General features: G+C 37.3%; 1 protein-coding gene across 4 annotated transcripts in view; it reads right to left on the bottom strand.

Annotated features, from left to right (window-relative positions):
• The window catches only part of TM2D1 (TM2 domain containing 1), a 48,590-nt gene that overhangs the window by 19,186 nt on the left and 7,468 nt on the right, over nucleotides 1–21,936 (bottom strand). For all 4 annotated transcript variants that reach the window (XR_011463699.1, XM_005891232.2, XM_070367934.1 and 1 more), the window contains exons 3-4: nucleotides 16,599–16,707; nucleotides 4,440–4,531 (exon numbers count right to left, since the gene is read on the bottom strand). Coding sequence is in view for 3 of the 4 variants with exons in the window: in XM_005891232.2 (XP_005891294.1) it covers nucleotides 4,440–4,531; nucleotides 16,599–16,707 (201 nt within the window). In the remaining variant the exon portion in view is untranslated. The remainder of the gene's footprint in view (nucleotides 1–4,439; nucleotides 4,532–16,598; nucleotides 16,708–21,936) is intronic.

The raw sequence follows: 21,936 nt of genomic DNA, 5'->3' as shown, positions 1-21,936 counted from the left end.
CAACGGTGGTCTTCCTGCAGCTCTTCTCATCTCAGGGTACTTCTTCAGAGAATTCTTCGAGCATGCCGTTCCCCCCAACAGGCCCAGAACTCTATCACACGTCTCCTATTTATTTCCATCACAGTGTTGATCAGAAATTATTTCTTGGTTTGTTCATTAATTCTCTGTCTTCCTATGCCATGTAAACTCCTGAAGACAGGGTTCTCATCTGTCTCATTCAAGTCAATTCCTTGAACAGTATGGCAGAGTTTGATGAATATTTGTTGTATGACTATCAAAAAACTAGAAACAATCTATGATCAACTTGAAAAACACAAAGTAGCATACACTTTAAACAGCATTTATTAAAACTGAAAATGACCAGGACCCTGTGGTGTTCCTGCCCTTTCTGTCCCTGTTTTCTTTTTTGAAGGGAAGAGAATCCAGCCTCCATGACCTTTCCTGAGTTCCAAATGGCAGATGTGAACAGTTGCTAATCAGGGGAGGAGCAGCCAACAAGCCAAAAGAGGCCAGGAATCAGAGAGGCTCATCAAGATTAGGGCTTCCCTGACAGTTCAGTTGAAAAAGAATTTGCCTGCAACGCAGGAGACCCCAGTTTGATTCCTAGGTTGGGAAGATCCCCTGGAAAGAAGATAGGCTACCCACTCCAGTATTCTTGGGCTTCCCTTGTGGCTCAGCTGGTGTAAAGAATCTGCCCGTAATCAGGAGACCTGGGTTGGGAAGATCAACTGGAGAAGGCAAAGAGTACCCACTCCAGTATTCTGGCCAGAATTCCATGGACTATATAGTCCATGGGGTCACAAAGAGTCTACATGACTGAGTGACTTTCACTTTTTTCACTTTTCTTCAAGATTAACTGAGACAAGATTAGCAGAGTGCAGGCCCTGCACACATGCTCACTTGTCAGCAACCCTACCCTTGAAACTAGTGCTATAAAACTCCTCATCAAATCCTCCTGGGTTGGGACACACAGTTCTTGAGGGCAGGAGTCTGTCATGTCCCTCCTTGTCTGGCAAAGCAATAAAGCTATTCTTTTCTACTTCATCCAAAACTCTGTCTGCAAGATTCGATTTGGCACCGGTATACAGAGGACAATCTTTTTGATATAAAAACCAATGCAAACCATTACTTGTATGTTTTTCATTATTTGGTGCACCAAAACTAATTTTTTAAAAGATGGAGGGAGGGATTTGTGAATAACCAAAAGTAGATTGATTTTTTTATCCAAGTAAAAAAGTTGTTAGGTCTCTTTGTACAGATCCTATTTACTTATCTTATCAAGGAAAGAAATGATGTATTTAGATTTTAAAGTTTTGGAATTCCAAATAAAAATGTTTCTAATCAAGAAGGATCCATTTTTATCCCAAGTCATTACTGTCGTAGATATATTCTTCCAAAAAGATTTTGCTGCCAGATGATATTCAAAAAGCTCATGTTTTCAGTGTACTTTATTTATAGTTTAGTAACTTAAATTTTACATTTAAAGTATACAAATTCAATAAAAGGATTTATTTGGGTATAAAATAAAAAGTACACAGATTAATTTTTGGTGTTTAAAAAAACTGGGGGTATTTTTTGCTTTATTACAGGTTGAGTCTTGCAAATACTCTTCTGTGTAACCATTTTAGAGAATGTAGATTATTTCATACTGAAGCTGCTGTTTGCCAAAGCCCAAGCGTTCTGTAATGATTTGGTAACTGGGTAGTTCTATTCTTTTTGTGCCTATACCAATAAAGGAGAGCTTTCAAATCTTAGAAGAGTTTAACCTACAAATCCCTGTACCTTTATTTGTCTCATGATCTGTGGATATAATATGCCAGTCCAAACTGGTAACTCCAAACTTGAAAAAAGGAATACAATAACCAAAGACTTTGAAATTTGGGGCTTAAAAACACACTACACTTTGTTATTCTCATAAGAAAATATTTACACTTTAAAGTAATATCACTATGAAAGGAGTATCTCTCCCCCCATTAACTGCTCCAAAAGAGCTATTATTTTTGAGAATCCATAATCTTTCAATGCTACAGATGGCCAAAACAAAATATACCAATTATTGCCATGTAAAGAGAAATCACAGATGTTAACACAGTTAAAAACACAAAAATAGAATATTAGAAAAATAAGGCTTCATGGTGAAAAAAGGGTTCAGCTAAAGCAGCACAAGTATGAGAATAAATCAATTAGAGGAAATAATGCTATATACATAAAGTATCTATAAAGAAAATTTTTCTTAAAGGAATGTTTGGATCTTATTAAATTTAATTTAATCTCACCCTCAACACATTTCCCTTATTTAATCCTGACATAAAATTTATATAAGGAAGAAAAGAGAGAGAAGCAGAAAACATCTGCTTCATTGACTATGCCAAAGCCTTTGACTGTGTGGATCACAACAAACTCTGGAAAATTCTTCAAGAGATGGGAATACCAGACCACCTGACGTGCCTCTTGAGAAACCTGTATGCAGGTCAGGAAGCAACAGTTAGAACCGGACATGGAACAACAGACTGGTTCCAAATCAGGAAAGGACTACGTCAAGGCTGTATATTGTGACCCTGCTTATTTAACTTATATGCAGAGTACATCATGAGAAATGCCTGGCTGGATGAAGCACAAGCTGGAATCAAAATTATAGGGAGAAATATCAATAACCTCAGATATGCAGATGACAACACCTTTATGACAGAAAGCAAAGAAGAACTAAAGAGCCTCCTGATGAAAGTGAAAGAGGAAGTGAAAAAGTTGGCTTAAAACTCAACATTCAAAAAACTAAGATCATGGCATCTGGTCCCAGCACTTCATGGCAAATAGATGGAGAAACAGTGGAAACAGTGAGAGACTTTATTTTCTTGGGCTCCAAAATCACTGCAGATGGTGACTGCAGCCATGAAATTAAAAGACACTTGCTCCTTGGAAGAAAAGCTATGACCAAACTAGACAGCATATTAAAAAGCAGAGACATTACTTTACCGACAAAGGTCCATCTAGTCAAGCTATGGTTTTTCCAGTAGTCCTGTACAGATGTGAGAGTTGGACCTAAAGAAAGCTGAGCACGAAAGAATTGATGTTTTTGAACTGTGGTATTGGATAAGACTCTTGAAAGTACTTTAGGCTGTAAGGAGATCAAACCAGTCAAACCTAAAGGAAATCAGTCCTAAATATTCATTGGACTGATGTTGAAGCTGAAGCTCTAATAGTTTGACCACCTGATGTGAAGAACTGACTAGATAAGACCCTGATGCTGGGAAAGATTGACGACAGGAGGAGAAGGGGACAACAGAGGATGAAATGGTTGGATGGCGTCACTGACTCAATGGACATGAGTTTGAGCCAGCTCTGGGAGTTGGTGATGGACAGGGAAATCTGGTGTGCTTCAGTCCATGGAGTGGCAAAGTGTCGAACACGACTGAGAGAATGAACTGAACTGAACCTCACAGTGAAGATTCCTCTTTGATCTCTGGTGGGTAGCAAGATGGAAAGAATAAGATTAGCTTTGGTAGCTAGAAAGCAGAGCACTCAGAAACTTTAAAACTCCTCACTGAAGGGCTAATATAGAAGCAAAGTACTACAGTAAATAAAGCATGATCTCTTGAGCCAGAGTATTTGGGTTCAAATTCAGGTCACTAGCTGAGTGTCCTTGGGTAAATCTCTTAATCTCATGACAAGTTCCCTATCCATAAAACAATGATGATAACAAATATATCAGAGTATAAAGCAAGGCCTCCAGAGGTAGCAAATCCTTTAACCTCTCTGGTGACAATTTCCCTACCTGTTAAAGCAGATTTAAACAGGATGATAAACTCAGAGAGTTTTAAGACTCGAATAAGGGGAGACACGTGAAAGTATTATTTAAACAAAAGCTATCATCAAATGTAACTAGCTTTCAGAAGCATTAGTAACTATGGTAAATGTAAAGATTATAACCAGGAGGAAGGTGTGGGGAGGGATGCTAGGGGTAATAATCAGGCTCCACACCAGCTTATACTGGTTGCTGCAGTTACAACCCCAACTTCTCCTGAAAGAAGTAGTTTCTATTCCCAAAGTAACACTGATAGAGATCCAGGTAGAAGGCAAATAATTTTGGAGGGATAGGAAAAGATATGCATTTATTCCTAAAACATTTATTGAATACCCAATGTGTACATAGCACTAGCAATGACAACCCCAGTCTACTATCTTAATGACTACACTGTCTTGAGTGTGTGTTTTCATAACGATGTAAAAAAAAAAACCAAGTAAAGTCAGTATCTTTTACCCAAGTTCACTACAGAGCTAACTGCTAGCTCTGTAATCAGAGAAAAACATTGACTATTCAACTCCAGCTAAATGGAATCTTAACTATTAATAGTATGCAGAGATTTAATCTTTAAGAACAGGTACATTTACCTACAAGTTTCATATGAATTTTTTTTTTTTTTTTAATAAAATACACTCACCCAAGGCAGGGTATCCAAGGTAAAATCGATCTGCTCCCAACCATCCAAGGAAAAGAGACAGTGCAACCGCCACCTTGTATGAATAGCCATTCCTGCACAGAATCAGAACCTGAATGTCACATTCATATATTTCCAACATGTAAACATTTTAGAAAATAATGTTAATTATTACTGTTAATCAGTTCATTCATCCATTCAATTAATGCTTTTTGGGTGGCTACTAAGTGCCAGGGACTATTTCAGGCTACTGGGAAATATTAATGCACAGAAGAGATAAAAATTCCTGCCTTTAAAGAGCTTACAATCTAGTGGCAGCAAGTAATAAACCTAAGTGAAAGTCGCTCAGTTGTGTCCAACTCTTTGCGACCCCATGGACTATACAGTCCATGGAGTTCTCTACACCAGAAAGAATACTGGAGTAATCAGCCTTTCCCTTCTCCAGGGAATCTTCCCAACCCAGGGAATGAACTCAGGTCTCCCGTATTGCAGGCAGATTCTTAACCAGCTGAGCCACAAGGGAAGCCCAAGACTACTGGAGTGGGCAGCCTATCCTTTCTCCAGGGGGTCTTCCCGACCCAGGCATCAAACCAGGGTCTCCTGCATTGCAGGCAGATTCTTTACCAACTAAGCTATGAGGGAAGCCCATAAACCTAAACATATTTTAAAAAGAAACTGTGTGTTAGAAAGTCATAAAGAAGGACTTCCCTGGTGGTCCAGTGGCTAAGACTGTGCTCATAATGCAGGGGGCCCAGGTTCAAGCCCTGATCAGGGAACTAGATCCCATATGCTGCAACTAAAATATCCCATATGCAGACATGAAGTTTGAAGACCCCACCCCACATGTGCAACTAAGACTTGGTATGGCTAAATAAATAAATACTAAAAAAAAAACAGTCATAAATGCTATGAAAAAAGAAGTGGATTAGGGTATATAGGGAATTCAGAATGCCAGGGATACAGATAAGGGCCATTTAAGTGGAGTGACAAGAGTAAGCTTCATTGAGAAGGTGGTATTTCAGCAAAGACCTAAGGGAGGTAAGAGATTTAGCCATGCCATGCCTCTGATGAAAGAGTGTGCCAGACAAAAGAAACTGCTGTTGCAAAGGCAGCCTACCTGGCATGTTCAAGGTCTATTAATGAAGCAAGTATAAGAGGAATGGAGTAGGAGAGGGGAAGAACAGAAGGAGACAAGGTCAGAGAGAGAACAGGGCAAAGAGGGCAGATCATGCAGGGCCTTGACTACCATTGTTAAGTGCTATAAAACCACCATCTTTTACTCTGAGTGATATGTGAAGCTACTGCAGAGGTAAGCAGAGGCATGGTGTAAAAACAGTCACTCTAGTTGCTATGCTGAAGATAGACTGCAGGGGAGGATTTGGGAGCTATTGTCACAATAATGTACAACAGATCTTCCCAGATCAAGAGACGAAACCAGAAAGGAGTAACAGTGAGGAAAAGAGTGTGGTGTCAACATGGATCTACTGTATTACACAGGGAACTCTTCTCAATGTTATGAACCAGCCTGGATGGGAGGGGAGTTTTAGGAGAGAACGAATACATGTATACGTATGGCTTAATCCCTTTGCTGTCCACCTGGAATTATCACATTGTTAATCGGCTTTACTCCAATACAAAATAAAAAAGTAAAAAAAAAAAAAAAGTGTGCGGTATCTTGGAAGTCAAGTGAAGTCAGTGTATTAAGAAGAACAGAGTGATCAACTGTGCCAAATGTGACTGATGGATGATATAAGAATGCCTGAGAATTTACCACTAAATTTAACCAAGAGGAGAGCATTAGTGACCTCACTAAGAGCAATTCTGGCAACAATGAGGGCAAAATATAGAACAGAGCAGGCTTAAGGAAGACTGGAAGGGCCACAGCAGTGCCCATGAGTCCGTTCCATCCTACAGCACCCACAAACCTGGCTCTCCCCTGCCCTCACCGCTGCAGCAGAGTCCACAGCACAGGCAACCCCACTTGTGGCAGAGAGACCTGCCATCCTGGTGTCCCTGGTGGTGATGCCAGCAACGACAGCAACTCTCGCAGCATCAAGGCACCAGTAACCCCACAGGAAAGAAGCAGAGATGATGAGGGCACTGGTGACACCTCTGGCAGAGGTGATAGAGGGCAGAAAGTGCCAATTAAATATAGCCAGAGGCAGCTCAGGTCAGCGAAACCAAGCTACAAATTGTGCTGCAGTGCCATCTACTGAAAAACAAAAGAAAGAACTCTAATTACCAACCTGTTGAACTGTGAGAATCAAAGAAAATAAAGTTTTACCTAAATGAGAAAGGTATTCACTACCTCAAGCATGCCAGCAAAGGAACAACTAACTCATCAAGCACCATGGAAAGCCACAGTAACACAGCATCAGAAAAAGAAAATGACAATTCTCCAGAAACCAAACTTAAAATCACTTAAAATCTCTACGTGGTCTCATAGAGAATTCAAAATAGCTATCAGGAAGAAACTCAACATGCTACAAGAAAACAGAAAAACAGTTCAATGAACTAAGGAAAAAATTAATGAAAAGAAGGAATATTTTATCCAAGAGACTGAAACTCTGAACCAAACAAGTTATGAAGCTGAAGAACTCAATAAATGATATGAAGAATGGCATTAAAAAACAATAGAAATAGAGTAGACCATATGGAAGAGAGAATTAGTGAGCTTAAAGACAGAAACTGAGAAATGATTCAGGTGAAAGAGGAGCAAGAACTAAGTTTTTTTTTTAATGAAGAAACTACAAGAACTATCCAACTCCATTAGAAAGGCAACATAAGGACAATGGGTGTACCAGAAAGAAAAGAAAAGGAGAAGGAAACAGCTTATTTAAGGAAGTAATAGCTGTTCAGTTCAGTCACTCAGTCATGTCTGACTCTGACCCCATGGACTGCAGCACGCCAGGCTTCCCTGTCCATCACCAACTCCCAGAGCTTGCTCAGACTCATGTCCACTGAGTTGGTGATGTCATCCAACCATCTCATCTTCTGTTGCCCGCTTCTAAGTAATAGCTGCTGCTGCTGCTGCTGCTAAGTCACTTCAGTTGTGTCCGACTCTGTGTGACCCCATAGACGGCAGCCTACCAGGCTCCTCCATCCCTGGGATTCTCCAGGCAAGAACACCAGAGTGGGCTGCCATTTCCTTCTCCAATGCATGAAAGTGAAAAGTGAAAGGGAAGTTGCTCAGTCGTGTCCGACTCTTAGCGACCCCATGGACTGCAGCCGACCAGGCACCTCTGTCCGTGGGATTCTCCAGGCAAAAGTACAGGAGTGGCTGAGAATGTCTCAAATCTGGGAAAGGAGTTAGATATACAAGCCCACATAGCAAATAGAACACCTAAAAAGACCTTCCCCAAGACACATTAAAACTGTCAAAAGTCAATGACAAAAACAACTTTAAAGGCAGCCAGGGGGGAAAAAGACAGCAACCTACTAAGGTACCCCTCTAGGTGATCAGCAGATTTCTCAGCAGAAACTCTATTGGCCAGGAGAGAGTAAAATGACAAACTCAAAATATTGAAAGACAAAAACTATCAGCCAAGAATACTCTATATAGCATAAGTTTCATTCAGATACATGGAGAAATAAAGGCATTCCCAGACAAACAGAAGTTGAGGGAATTTATCATCTCTAGACTTTCTTTACAAGAAATGCTTAAAAAAATTCTTCTACTTGAAATGAAAAAGCAAAAGTCCAAAAAATTTTAAGCTAATAAGCAGAATCAGAAAATAGTAACTATATATCAGAATAGGTTGCTGGGAATTTATTGGTGGTCCAGTGGTTAAGACTCTGCACTCTGAATGCAGGGGGCCCCAGTTCAATCCCTGGTCAGAAAACTAGACCCCACATGCCACAGCTAAATATCCAGTATGTGGCAACAGAGATCCCGCATGCTGAAATGAAGACTCGGCACAGCCAAATTAAAACAAAACACAAATCATTAAAAACAGGTTGTTAAACACTTAGTTACAGCAAAGATTAAAGGGTGAAAAAAAGTAACTATAGCTACATCAATTTGTTAATGAATTCACAGTATTCTACACTGAGACATATTTGTGACAACAAAAATATAAAAGGGAAAAAGGAAAAAAGATGCAACCTCTCTAGGAATAGGAGGATAGGATACTACCAACAGGACTTCCCTGGTGGCTCAGTGGTAAAGAATCTGCCTGCCTAGGCAGGAGACACGGGTTCGATCCCTGGGCTGGGAAGATCCCACATGCTGAGAAGCAACTAAGCCCGTGTGCCACAACTACTGAGACTCTGCTCTAGAGTCCAGAAGCTACATACGAGCTCATGTGCTGCAACTACCAAAGCCCGTGCAGCCCTAGAGCCTGTGCTCCATAACAAGAGAAGCCATCGCAATGAGAAGCCCGTACACCACAGCTAGAGAGTAGCCCCCACCCACCACAAGTAGAGAAAAGCCTGTGCAGTAACGAAGATCCAGTACAGCCAAAAATAAATAGATAAAAATTTTTAAAAAGATACTACCAACAGAAAAAGGACTATCTTTGAGATGTTTATACAAACCTCATTGACAACCACAAAACAAAAATCTAGAGCAGAGACCCAAAACATAAAAAAAAGAGAGAAAACTGAGAAAAACATCATAGAAGACTACCATTCCCTTGCACAGGAATGCAAAGAAAAAGAAACAATGGAACTACAGAACAACCAGAAAACAAAAGATAAATGGCAATACCAAGTCCTCATACTCAATAATCACACTAAATGGGAACTTCCCTGGTGGTCCAGTGGTTAAGACTGTTCTTCCATTGCAGGGGGCATGGGTTCGATCCCGGGTTGGGAACCTAAGATCCTGCATGCCACACAGCATGGTAAACACACACACACACACACACACACTCTCTGAATGTAAATAGATTGAATTCACCAGGCAGAAGACAGAGAATGCCTGGATGGATTAAAACATAAGACCCAACTATATGCTGATTCTAGGAGACTCATCTCAGTTCTAAGTAAAGGATTGCAAAATGATACTCTAAGCAAATGGCGGCCAAAACAAAGCAGGCATAACCATACTCATATCAGACAAAATAGACTTCAGACCAAAAAAGTTAACAAGAGACAAAGATGGGCATTATATACTAACGATAAAGGGTATAATTTATTTAGAAAACATATTCATTAATATATATGCACCTAACAACAGAGCACAAAATATATAAAGCATATAACTGACTTAAAGGGAGAAACTGACAGCATCATAGTGAGAGGAGATGTTAACAACTCACGATAAATGGATAGATCACACAGACAGAAAGAGAACAAGGAAAACTCAACCTTAAATGAAATACTAGACCAAAGAGACTTAATAATAGATGTATACAGAACATTCTATCCAAAATCTGCAGAATAAATATATTTCTTAAGGGCACACAGAATGTTCTCAAGGATAAACCATCTGCTGGGGCACAGAACAAGCTTTAATAAATTTAAGAAGACTGAAATTATATCAAGTATCTTTTCTGACCACAGTGGTATGAAACTAAAAATCAATTTTAAGAAAGCTGAAAAAATCATAAATATGTGGAGATTAAACAAACTATTGAACAACTATTGCATCAGTGAAAAAATTAAAGGGGAAATTTTAAAAATATCTGAAGAGAAATGAAAATACAACATACCAAAATCTCTGACACACATGTAATATCAGTACTAAGAGAATGGTTTATAGAAATACAGGTCTACTTCAAGAAACAAGAAAAATCACAAATAATCTAACCATACATTTAAAGAAACTAGAAAAAAGAAGGGAAAAAAAAATGAAGCCCAAAATCAGTAGAAGGAAGGAAATAATAAAAATGAAATTGGAAATAAATGAAACAGAGACCAAAAAGAAAATAGAAAAGATTAATGAAACTAAGAGCTGGTTCTTTGAAAAGATAAAGTTGACAAACCTTCAACCTGACTCACTTAAAAAAAGAGAGAACTCAGATAAGTAAAATCAGAAATAAAAGAGGAGAAGTTACAATGGATATCAAAGAAATACTGGGTTGGCCAAAAAGATCATTCGGGTTTTTTCATGTCATCTTATCCAGAAAGAACTTTTTGGTCAACCCAATATAAAGGCTTATAAGTGACTACTATGAATAACTGTATGCCAATAAATTGGACAACTTAGATAAATTTTAGAATCATACAGCTTTCCAAGACTGAATCCATAAGAAATAGAAAATTTGAATAGCTCAATTACCAACTAAGAGATTAAAATGATAGTCAACCCCCCCCCCAAAAAAAACAAAAGTCCAGGAGCAGATGGTTTCACTGGTGAACTCTACCAAACATTCAAAGATTTAATACCTATCTTTCTCAACCTCTTCCAAAAAACTGAAGAGGAGCAGACACTTCTTAACTCATTTTAGAAAACCAACATTACTATGATACCAAAATAAGATAAGGACATCAAAAGAGAAGAAAATTACAAAACAATATCTCTGATGAACACAGATGCAAACATCCTCAACAAAATATTAGTAAACCAAATACAACAATACTTTACAAGGATTACATACCATGATCAAATGGGATTATTACAGGAAAGCAAGGATGGTTCATTTGCAAATCAATGTGATACACCATATTAACAAAATGAATAAAAATCATATGATCATCTCAATTTATGCAGAAAAAGCATCTGACAAGATTCAACATTCATTTATGATAAAAAAAAACTTTCAATAAAATGAATATAGAAGGAATGTACTTCTACATAGTAAAGGCCGTATATAACAAACCCATAGCTATTATATTCAGCAGTGACAAATTGAAAGCTTTCCCCTCTAAGATCAGGAACAAAATAAGGATACCCACTCTTATCACTCTTATTCAAAGTAATACTGGAATTCATAGCCAGAGCAATTAGGCAAGAAAAAAAAATAAAAGACAACCATATTGGCAAGGAAGAAGTAAAAGCGTCACTGTTTGTGGATGACACAATTTTATATACAGAAAACCCTAAACATTCTACCAAAAAAAATTATTAGAAATAATAAATACAGTAAAACAGCAAGGTAGAAAATCAATATACAAAAATCTGCTCTCTTAATATATCTTAATATATAAGTTGTTAATATATATTAACAACTAGAAGAAAAAGAAGTTAAAAAAATCCTATTTACAATTGCAACAAAAAGAATGGAATACCTAGGAATAAATTTAACCAAGGAAATGAAAGACCTGTACACTGAAAACTATAGGACATTATTGAAATTAATTGAAGAAAACACAAAGAAATGTAAAAATATCCCATGCTCATGAAATGGAAGAATTAACATTGCTAAAATACAAATTACCTAATAGAATCTACAGATTCAGTGCAATTCTTATCATACAACTCAATTACAACAAAACAACCTAACTTAAAAATGGGCATGGGATCTGAACAATTTTCCATTTAAGATATGGCTAATAGGCACTTGAAAAGAAGATGTTCAATATCACAAATCATCAGAGAGATGCAAATTAAAACCACAATGAGGTATCATCTCACACATTAAAATGGCTATTATCATAAAAACAAGAAAAAACGAGACGTTGGAAAGGATGTGGAGAAAAAGGGAACGCTCATGATTTGCTGGTAAATGTAATTTGGAGCAGCCACTATGAAAAACAGTATGGAGATTCCTCAAAAAATTAAGAATAAAATTACCATATGATCTAGCTATTCCACGTCTGGGTATTTATCCAAAGAATAAGGAAATACTAATTCAAAAATATATAAGCATTCCAATATTCACTGCAGCATTATTAACAATAGCCAAGATGTGGAAACAACCTAAGGCCCACTGGTGAGTGAACAGATAAAAAAGATATATACACGTATCTAAACATACAAGTAGAATTCAAAGAGTTTTATTTCTATCTCTATATGCTGCCGCTGCTGCTAAGTCGCTTCAGTCGTGTCCGACTCTGTGCGACCCCATAGACTACAGCCCACTAGGGTCCCCTGTCCCTGGGATTGTCTAGGCAAGAACACTGGAGTGGGTTGCCATTTCCTTCTCCAATGCATGAAAGTGAAGTCGCTCAGTTATGTCCAGTCCTAGTGAGCCCATGGACTGCAGCCTACCAGGCTCCTCCGTCCATGGGATTCTCCATGGACGGAGATTCTCCATGGACTCTCTTGCGAGTACTGGAGTGGGTTGCCATTGCCTTCTCTGAAACATACAAGACTACTACTCATTCACTAAAAAAAAAAAAAAATCTTGCCATTTGTGACAACATGGACAGATCTTGAGGACATTGTGTTGAGTGAAAGAAGTGAGATAGAAAAAGACAAATATCATATGATTTCGCTCATGGCTGGGCCTGAGCCTTGCAGAGACAATGGGACATAGTCCATGCTCATGCTCAGTTATGTCCGACTCTTTGTGACCACATGGACTGTAGCCCATCAGACTCCTCTGGCCATGGGATTTTCCAGGCAAGAATATTGGAGTGGGGTGCCATTTCCTCCTTCAGGGCATCTTCCTGACTCAGGGATTGAACCTGTTGTCTTCTGTTGTCTCCTGCACTGCAGGGGGATTCTTTACCCACTGAGCCATCAGGGAAGCCCATTTTGCTCATATGTGGCACATATGAAAAATAAGTAAATGAACAACAAAAAAATAACATGAAAAAAACCACACTGAAACAGAAGATACTGGTAGTCCCCAGAGGTGAAGGTAGGTGGGAGGTGGATGAAATGGGTAAAGGTGATCAACTGAACAATGATGGATGGGAACTAGACTTGGTGGCAAACAGCCTGCAGTATATAGAGAAGTTGAATTATAATGTATACATGAAACATGTTACAAGCCAATGTTAATTCAATTTAAAAAAGTTGGGAAAAAACCTAAAGAAAAGCATAGATAATCCTTTCAAGGAGTTGCTACAAATAAGAGTAAAGAAATAAAGAGGTAGCTGGAATCATCATTTTAAAGTCAAATCTGATCATGTCTCCTGCTTATAATCCTATTTTTTGCATTTCACTCAAAATTAAGACATTTTCAGGGAGTTGGGGGAGATAGTAAACAGCCCAGAGATCCTGTCTATGCAGCCAATATTACAAGGATGTCAGATTTTGCCCTGAGGCAAAATACCTACCAGAATAGCGGTAGAGAAATAAACTGGGAGACTTGGTAGAAACTCAAGTGATAATCTACTGGCTACTAGCAGTGGAAGAGAAAAGGAAACAAAACTGGAAAATATTAAAGGCAGAAGCAGCCAGACTAAATGTGGGGAATGAGTCATTCTTTGGAGAATGACTCCAAAGTTTCTGCTTAAGGAACTGGATAGAACAGCTGCATTCACTAATACAAAGGAGGAAATGATTGAAGGAAGAGACAATAGATTCAGTTTGGGATCTTTATATAAAGATGGTATGAGAAACCAAAGGGGTGGATGAATGAAGAAGAGAAGAGGACCAAGGACATAATCTTGTGAATATCAAGATATAAGAAAGAAGGAAAATAATAGGAATCAAAGGAAATTGAAGTGTGTTTTATACTGTAAGCCAAGGAAAGAAAGTATTTTAAGAAAAAGGAATACCAAATGCTGTAGAAGGATTGTAGACTATAAATATCCATTTGATATAGCAACAAAGATCACTGGCAAATTTTAGTATGGCCAAAAGCTATACTGCATTAGACTAAAAGTTCATACAGAAACAAGCCTCTCAAAAAGCTTGGCTAGTAAGGGGAATGAAATTAGAAAAGCAGTGATCTATATAAATAAATCACCCTAAAGAATACTCTAAAAACTGGTGGTGCAGCAAAGATTTATCTAACTGTTCATCAAATCAGGTTCCTTTTTCTCACAGGCATACGGCTAAACTATACACATACCTTGTTTTGATGTGCTTTGTGTTATTGCGCTCTACAGAGAAACTGAGGTTTTTTACAAATTGAAGGTCTGTATCAACCCTTCACCAGGCAAGTCTGTCAGTGCCATTTTTCCAACAGCATTATTTTTAAATTAAGGTACGGTTTTTTGGACACAATGTTATTGCACACAATAGACTACACGTAGTATAAACATAACTTTTATATACACAGGGAAACCAGAAGATTCGTGTAACTTGCTTTATTGCATTGATCTGCAACCAAACTCATGATATCTCTGAGGTATGCCTGTGTATTAATATATTCTAGCTCACTTTGCAGTTAAATGCAGCCATCACTTAGTTCTGGCCAATAGAATGAGGACAGCAGTGATGTAAGCCATCATGTATGCCATGTCTGGTCCATGAAACATGTCTATAGGTGTTCCATCTCCTCTTTCCATCTGTTGGCTGAATGGAAAAGACTCCAAGGACTAGAGGAAGTAAAGTCACAAGATGAAAGGTACAAGACCCCTGCATGTATGCATGGAGCAACTATCACTTCCTTCACCCCATGCAGACCTCCAAATCAAAACAAATTGGATTATGATATGAGTGAGAAATAAAATTTACTGGGTTAAGCCACTAAAATTCTTAAGGCATCTATTACAACAGGTAGGTTGCTCCAACTAGCGTAGATGGGCAGGATAAACAGATGTGCTTGGTAACTTGATTAGACATAGTTAATAGACTTCAGTTGCTAAAGAATACATTACAGAATGGCCACATCTGTGATAGTAAGATGGAGTTTTAATCAAGTATCAATATTATGAAAGGATATGCCAACAGGAGAAGGAAACTATGTAAACTGGAAAAGGGAGCACTCAATGAATTAACAACTTGTCAGTGAGTCTTATTCAGTAGCTGACCAGCAGGTGGTTGTTTGAAAGGCACATACTGAATATTCTGATAGAGGAAAGTAATGCACTAGGTTATCTTACTTTTGTGATTTATCATTAAAATTATCCATCAACCTAACTCCTTTTGTTCTGATTCAATGCTCATCAAGCAAATCCTATTTTGGAATTTTGGACTTTACTATAGGAGAGAAATAAGTTGGCCAGTAGGCTTGGAGTATCTAGTTTCCTTGATAATTATATTTCTTATCACAATTGACATGAATGTCTTGTGAGCATGATTAGTATAGCTCAGTTGCATTTCAGTCTAATCTACTAAGAGACATTAAAAGAAAAATTAGAATTAACTTGGAAATTAAGTGGCAGATCATTGTGATGTGAACATTACAGGTAAAATGAATCTGCAGTGTCCAACTTGAATGGTTCTCAACAAATGTTTTCTTGGACCACCAACACTTAACAAAGTATTTGTCATTTGGAAATATCAATCTATAAATTTAAAAACTGACTAAACCATATCTAAGTACTTTGAAAATAATTCCTCTTAACAATTATTATTTTACTAATGAGAAATCTTAGAACCCAAGAAGCTTAAGTGATTGGATTACACAGCAAGATAGAATCTAAAGCTCCTCATTAACTTTATAAAGTAGGGTCAAAAGAAGAGAAAAAAAGACTCTAGTAGTAATTTCTAAGAATTCTAATGGAACTTGCAGAAACGAATAGTGGCCTTTCTTTATACAACTGCAAAATAGGTACCATTATATAAAATGTAACAACATACAGTAAAAGGTAAAAATACAATGCCAGGAATTAATAAAAATGGGTAAAACTAAATCATACTTTCAGTACAAAGTAGCAATATAAGAATAAACTGTCAGCTTTACTGCAGCAAAAATAAACAGCCAACTTAAAAGTTCTTTAAGAATATTCCCAACAAAATAAAGTCATTTGTCTTAATATAAAAAAACTAACTTCTGAATTGTTTAACATTATCATTCATCATCCAAACCAATTACAAAGAATGAAACCAAGTTTCAAAATGCAAATGATTACTAATTAGCATTCTTTTAATAATGTAGGTATGTAGTCCCTTATTTGCACTCCAGAAAGTCCCCAAATTTTTAAAACAGAATTTTTTCATAACCCATTTTGTAGCATAAACTGACTGAATGACATGACCTGAAGCCACTCAGTCTATTTATCCCATACAGTGAACTACTAAACTTTACTTGGTAAACTTCATTTTTAAAACAATACACACACTTAAAATAGAGGTCTTCTGACAAAAGCAAAAAGATAAAAGTTATATTAGTCCAGGATTCTCCTTATAAATTAACTCTTTACTCTTCATTCCACCCAGCTGAGATTTAACTCAGGCAAGTAGATCTGAAAATTTAGCTTCAGTAATATACTTACACATTTCGGCAAGATACAGGCTTGAGAAAACCAACTTCGTTTCCAGTAAAATGTGTTTCGTTGCCACCAAAATCCTTACAAGTTATGTTAGGTGCTGGAAAACACTGAACTAAAGGCAGAAAAAAGCAAGAATCCATTATTTCTTTTTCCTGTGGAAAATTATGTAATTATGCTTTTTTCCTAAGGCTAGCAATGCACACAAGAAAATCTAATGTTCAAACCAACTACCTCCCCATGCTGCTGCTGCTTCCCCATATGAGATTTTAATTTAGATAGGAAAAGCTATATTATATATATTCATGTACAAGATAAGATAAAGATAATGTTCAATCTCCTGCCCCTGACAAAGATGACCAAGGAAGAACTGCATAGTATTACTGTTCTTTACTTCATCTCTACGGTGAAGAATACTTCTTGAATTTTTTGTTGGTAACCAATCAGGCAATTCATTACATAAAACATAATCTAATTTTGTATTTTCAGTTTATAAAATGTTTATAGATGATACCTACAATAAACTAAGATTCTTCTTTATTCTAAATAACTTTTTATTTATTCTAAATGGGTTTGCTTCTCCATTCCCTCTAGGATTTGATGTATATGTTATCTCAGCATTTAGTAATTTGATCTTTATTCATAACCCAGATGACTTAATAAGAGGAAGTAACACTTATAGAGCTTACTGTGTGCTAAGCAAGTACTGTCCTGAAGCTTTTATGGCCTCATCATATAAAGTAAGAACTTTGGAATGAGAATCACCTATCTATAAATTGCCTCTTTCAGAAACTTGGATTCCATGTAGATAAAAGTAGCACTAAGATCATAAGAAGATTATTGTGGGGATAAAATGTGATATAAATTATCTAGCATAAAGCAGAGCACTTAGTAGGCAATCAATAAATGTTAGTACTTTTTACTCCTTCACCATTTCTGACTAAAAGGTACTAATTCCTTTAGGCTAGTTTCAGGAAATGCTTATCTCTATGCTTAACATCAATGATTACAATTTTTTGAGAAAATGAAAATAGAACTTGGTATAATAGACTTAAAAAAAAACCCACAGTGTTTTATTATGAAAGAGAAATAAATGGCATTTATTTTACATCTACTTTATAATTACCTTAAGATTTCCAACAAATCACTGTCCTGTTTTAGGCCAGAGTAGTACACTGAGAGAATGATGCTAGGAAAAATATCCTGTAATGACTTTGCACTCTTTGGTTGTGTTACTGATAGTTCAAACTATACCATCCCATAAACTTTACTTATCTTTTTAATGTACTTACATTTCCAACACAAGAAGATGCTCACGCTAAAGAGCACAGATTCAGTAAAACTGACCATTTACAAGAAAGAAGGTAATAAAATAAAAGGAAGAGAGAGAGTGAAGAAATAATTATCCTAGGAAACAACTAAGGGAAGACAGTGTAATTGACCACGAATTTAGCTTAGAGGCTCCTGGTAGTAAGGCAAAAAGAGCCACAGAGCTACTGTGATGTAACTGAAAGCATACCAATTCACCTCTAAACCACTGTGGGAACTTGGTTTGGTACATGACACAAGAGAAAGGAATGTAATAGAGAAGGTCCTTAATAATAAGAACCTTTAAAAACAATAAACGTTTTCCACATAGCCTTTTCTCACACTGACTCCAGACATAAGCAAGGGCTTATAATGTTAGGATCGACAGAGATGGGGCAACAAAAGTCAACAGATGATTTATATGTAGCTGTTTGGCCACCTGCCTTGATACAGGGACAAAGCTTACTTGAGTTTTGTGAATCAACTATTATCATGCCCCTTAAGGTGTATCTCTTGGTCTGCCATCTTAGGTCATGCTTTTGACTGGAGCTATATGGCAGACAGCTTCCCAGGTGACACAGTGGTAAAGAATCCACCTGCCAATGCAGGAGACATGAGAGACGTCAGTTCGATCCCTGGGTTGGGAAGATCCGCTGGAGGAGGGCATGGCAACCCACTCCAGTATTCTTGCCTGGGAAATTCCATGGACAGAGAAGCCTGACAGGCCCCAGTCCATGAGGTCACAAAGAGTCGGACACAAGTGAGCAACTGAGCATGAGCATGTGCATATAGCAGACAACTCAAAACTGAGGTCAACAAACATCTTAAATGCTAATACATTTACTATGTTACCAACTGAAAGATGAGTATGCTCTATTTAAATGATGGAGGAATGACAGAAAGTAATTTTGCTTTCCAGGGGATATTTGGCAATGTCTGGAAACATTTTTGGTTGTCACTACTGGGAAAATGCTACTGGCATCTAGTGGATGGAGGCCAGGATGCTTCTAAATCTTCTACAATGCACAAGATAGCCTCCTCACAATAATTATCTAGCCCCAAACATTACTAAGGGTGAAAAACAATGCTCTAGATCAGCTGTGTTCAAAAAATTTTGCTCACATACTCCCTAAAATTTTTTAAAACTATATATTCCCTCACACATTTTTAAGTTGACATCTAAAATTTTTCACCATGGATTTAAATGGCTGGGAAAAAATTTATTTCCAGCATACTGTAAATACTGCCCTTAATATTGAAATATTATAGCATTCTTTACAGTGGAATCTAAACACAGCAATTTCATATCATGATCCAACCAAGAATATGAAAGGGCTCTTCTTTTAAATGCAGAAAACTTTACATTAATTGTAGGAAAAAATACACATATAATAAAAACTGATTCTCGCTGATGTATGACAGAAAACCACAAAATTCTGTAAAGCAATTATCCTTCAACTCAAAAATTAAAAAAAAAAAAAAAAAAGGATCTGGAAATTGATTATTTTACAGACATACTGTGGGCTGAATTGCACTCTCCCAAAAAGATATATTGAGGTCCTAACCCTCAGCACTTCACAATGTGACCTTAATTGGCAATAGCATCTTTGCAAATTTAAGTTTGCAATCCAACTTTGCATCCAAGTTAAGATGAGGTCATTAGGGTGGTGGGCCCTAATGCAGTAAGATGGGTATCCTTCAAAAATGGGAAAATGAACATACACAGGGAGAAGACGATGTGAAGACATGCAGGCAGGATGCAGTGTGAACACAGAAGCAGAGATCAGATGATGTGGGGCTTTCCCTGCTGGTCCAGTGATTAGGCCTTGGGACTTTCACTGCCAAGGACCTGGGATGATTCCCATAGAGGCTTTGTCCAATATACTTTGCTTTAGAGAAATGCACTGTTTTTTGAGATTACAGCTTCCTTTACAAAATTTTGAAGGATTAAACATTTATGGAGGTGGGCATGCGTGCTTGTCAGTCATGTCTGATTCTTTGTAACTTCATGAGCTGTAGACCAACAGGCTGCTCTGTCCATGGGATTTCCCAGGCAAGAATACTGGAGTGGGTTGCCATTTCCTCCTCTAGGGAATCTTCTCAATTCAGGGATCAAACTCACGAATCTCCTGCGTCTCCTGCATTGCAGGCGGATTCTTTACCACTGAGCCACCTGGGAAGCTCTCAAACATTTATAGGTGAGTTGTAAAAATGCTTTATAAAAATATGAAAAACAAATCGTAATTTTTTCAGTTACATTCTATTAATTGTTCAAACTCCCAAATTTTGACAACTTTAGTTTTCAATGTGTTTTATCATTTCTAATATAAGAAATGATCTGTATTCAATATGAGCTACTTCGTAGTCAATGAGACAGATAAGGAGAGAAAAATGCCCAACATTTCAGGCTTAGAACCTCAGGAAAGACACAATTAGTAGAAGTACCAGAGTGAAGGGGAAACCATATTGCTACAATATTTCTAGAGAAGTCTGACAGAAGTATGAGCTAATTATTTCAAGGGACAAAAACTACATACTTTAGTGAGGATAGATGAGGGGCTGCTCTCATTATAAAGTGAGATGACATGAGAAAATAATAAGAGAAACATTGAGATGGATCAGATTTGTTTGAACTGACAGAAAATGCCAAAATGCAGTACTTCAGAATGGGGCAAATTTAGGTTTAAGTCAGAACTCTGTCACTTAACTAGTATGTTCTTCTGGTCAAGTTATGAAATCTCACTGAACCTTGTTTTGTAATCTGTGAAACAAAAATAAGACCCTTGTACTACTACTAGCCAAGTAGTAAAGGCATTTGGCATGTAAAGCATGGTGCCTGGCTAGAGAAAATGTTCAACTTAAACTCTAAAAACGTAGAGAACTTCAACACTGAGAAGACTAAGAGACTGAACCTGATAGGAATAAATTTAACATGTGCGTGATCTGTAAAAGTAATAAAAGACTGTGAAATGAAATCAATTCAATGGATGCCTACAGCCCTAGAACTTATTCATTTTTACATATTTTATAGTGACTTCATTTGGTCCTTATTTAAAAAAAAAAACCTGTTATGTAGACAGAACTAGTAATATGCTCCTTTTTATTTCTTTTCCTGTACAAACAGAAAAACTGACGTTCCAAGAAATTAAACAAGCTGACCAAAGTCTCACACTAGGTAATATTCTTTAAGTCCTAGACCAACATTCATCACTTTTAATCAACACCCTTTTCATTACACCACAATAATGCCATGCTTACACTGATTTCAGAAACAAGTAAAAATGAGTCTGTATGATGATTTAGGAAGATTTAGGAAGCCAGTTACCCCTAAATGTTAACTAATGGACAAAATTAAGCAACATGCTACAATCCTGAAAATTATTCCATTTGCAGTTTTCCTGCAAAATGTTTGTCTCTGGCCAATGACTGGGATTTAAATGGCATCAACTTAAGTCATCAACGATGCAATGGACATGAACTTGGGCAAACTTCGGGAGATGGTGAGGGACAGGGAGGTCTGACGTGCTGCAGATCATGGGGTCGCAAAGAGTCAGACAAGCCTGAATGAGTGAACAACAACTTAGCATTGATAGACAGTATTTCTTGATTATATAAAGCAGAACTATTTTTTTAAGCACAAAAAAGCTAAACTCAAAATAAAGTAACCAATGAAGTTTCATAACAGTAAAAAGGAGTGACCTAGACAGGAAATGGTATGGGATTCTACTCTAGTCATAAAATTAAAAGACATTTGCTACTTGGAAGAAAAGCTATGACAAACCTAAACAGTGTATTAAAAAGCAGAGACATCACTTTGCCTACAAAGGTCCATATAGTCAAAGCTAGGGTTTTTCCAGTAGTCATATATGGATGTGAGAGTCGGACCATGAAGGAAGCTGAATGTCAAAGAACTGATTTTTTTGAAATGTGCTGGAGAAGACTCTTGAGAGTCCCTAGGACTGCAAGGAAGTCAATCCAAAGGAAATCAATCCTGAATATTCATTGGAAGGACTGATGGTGAAGCTGAAACTCCAAT

This window comes from Bos mutus, chromosome 3 (genome assembly GCF_027580195.1).
Source record: "Bos mutus isolate GX-2022 chromosome 3, NWIPB_WYAK_1.1, whole genome shotgun sequence".
Classification (NCBI taxonomy): Eukaryota; Metazoa; Chordata; class Mammalia; order Artiodactyla; family Bovidae; genus Bos; species Bos mutus.
The sequence above is the reverse complement of the archived record's forward strand: the minus strand, read 5'-3'. Positions and strand labels throughout refer to the sequence as shown.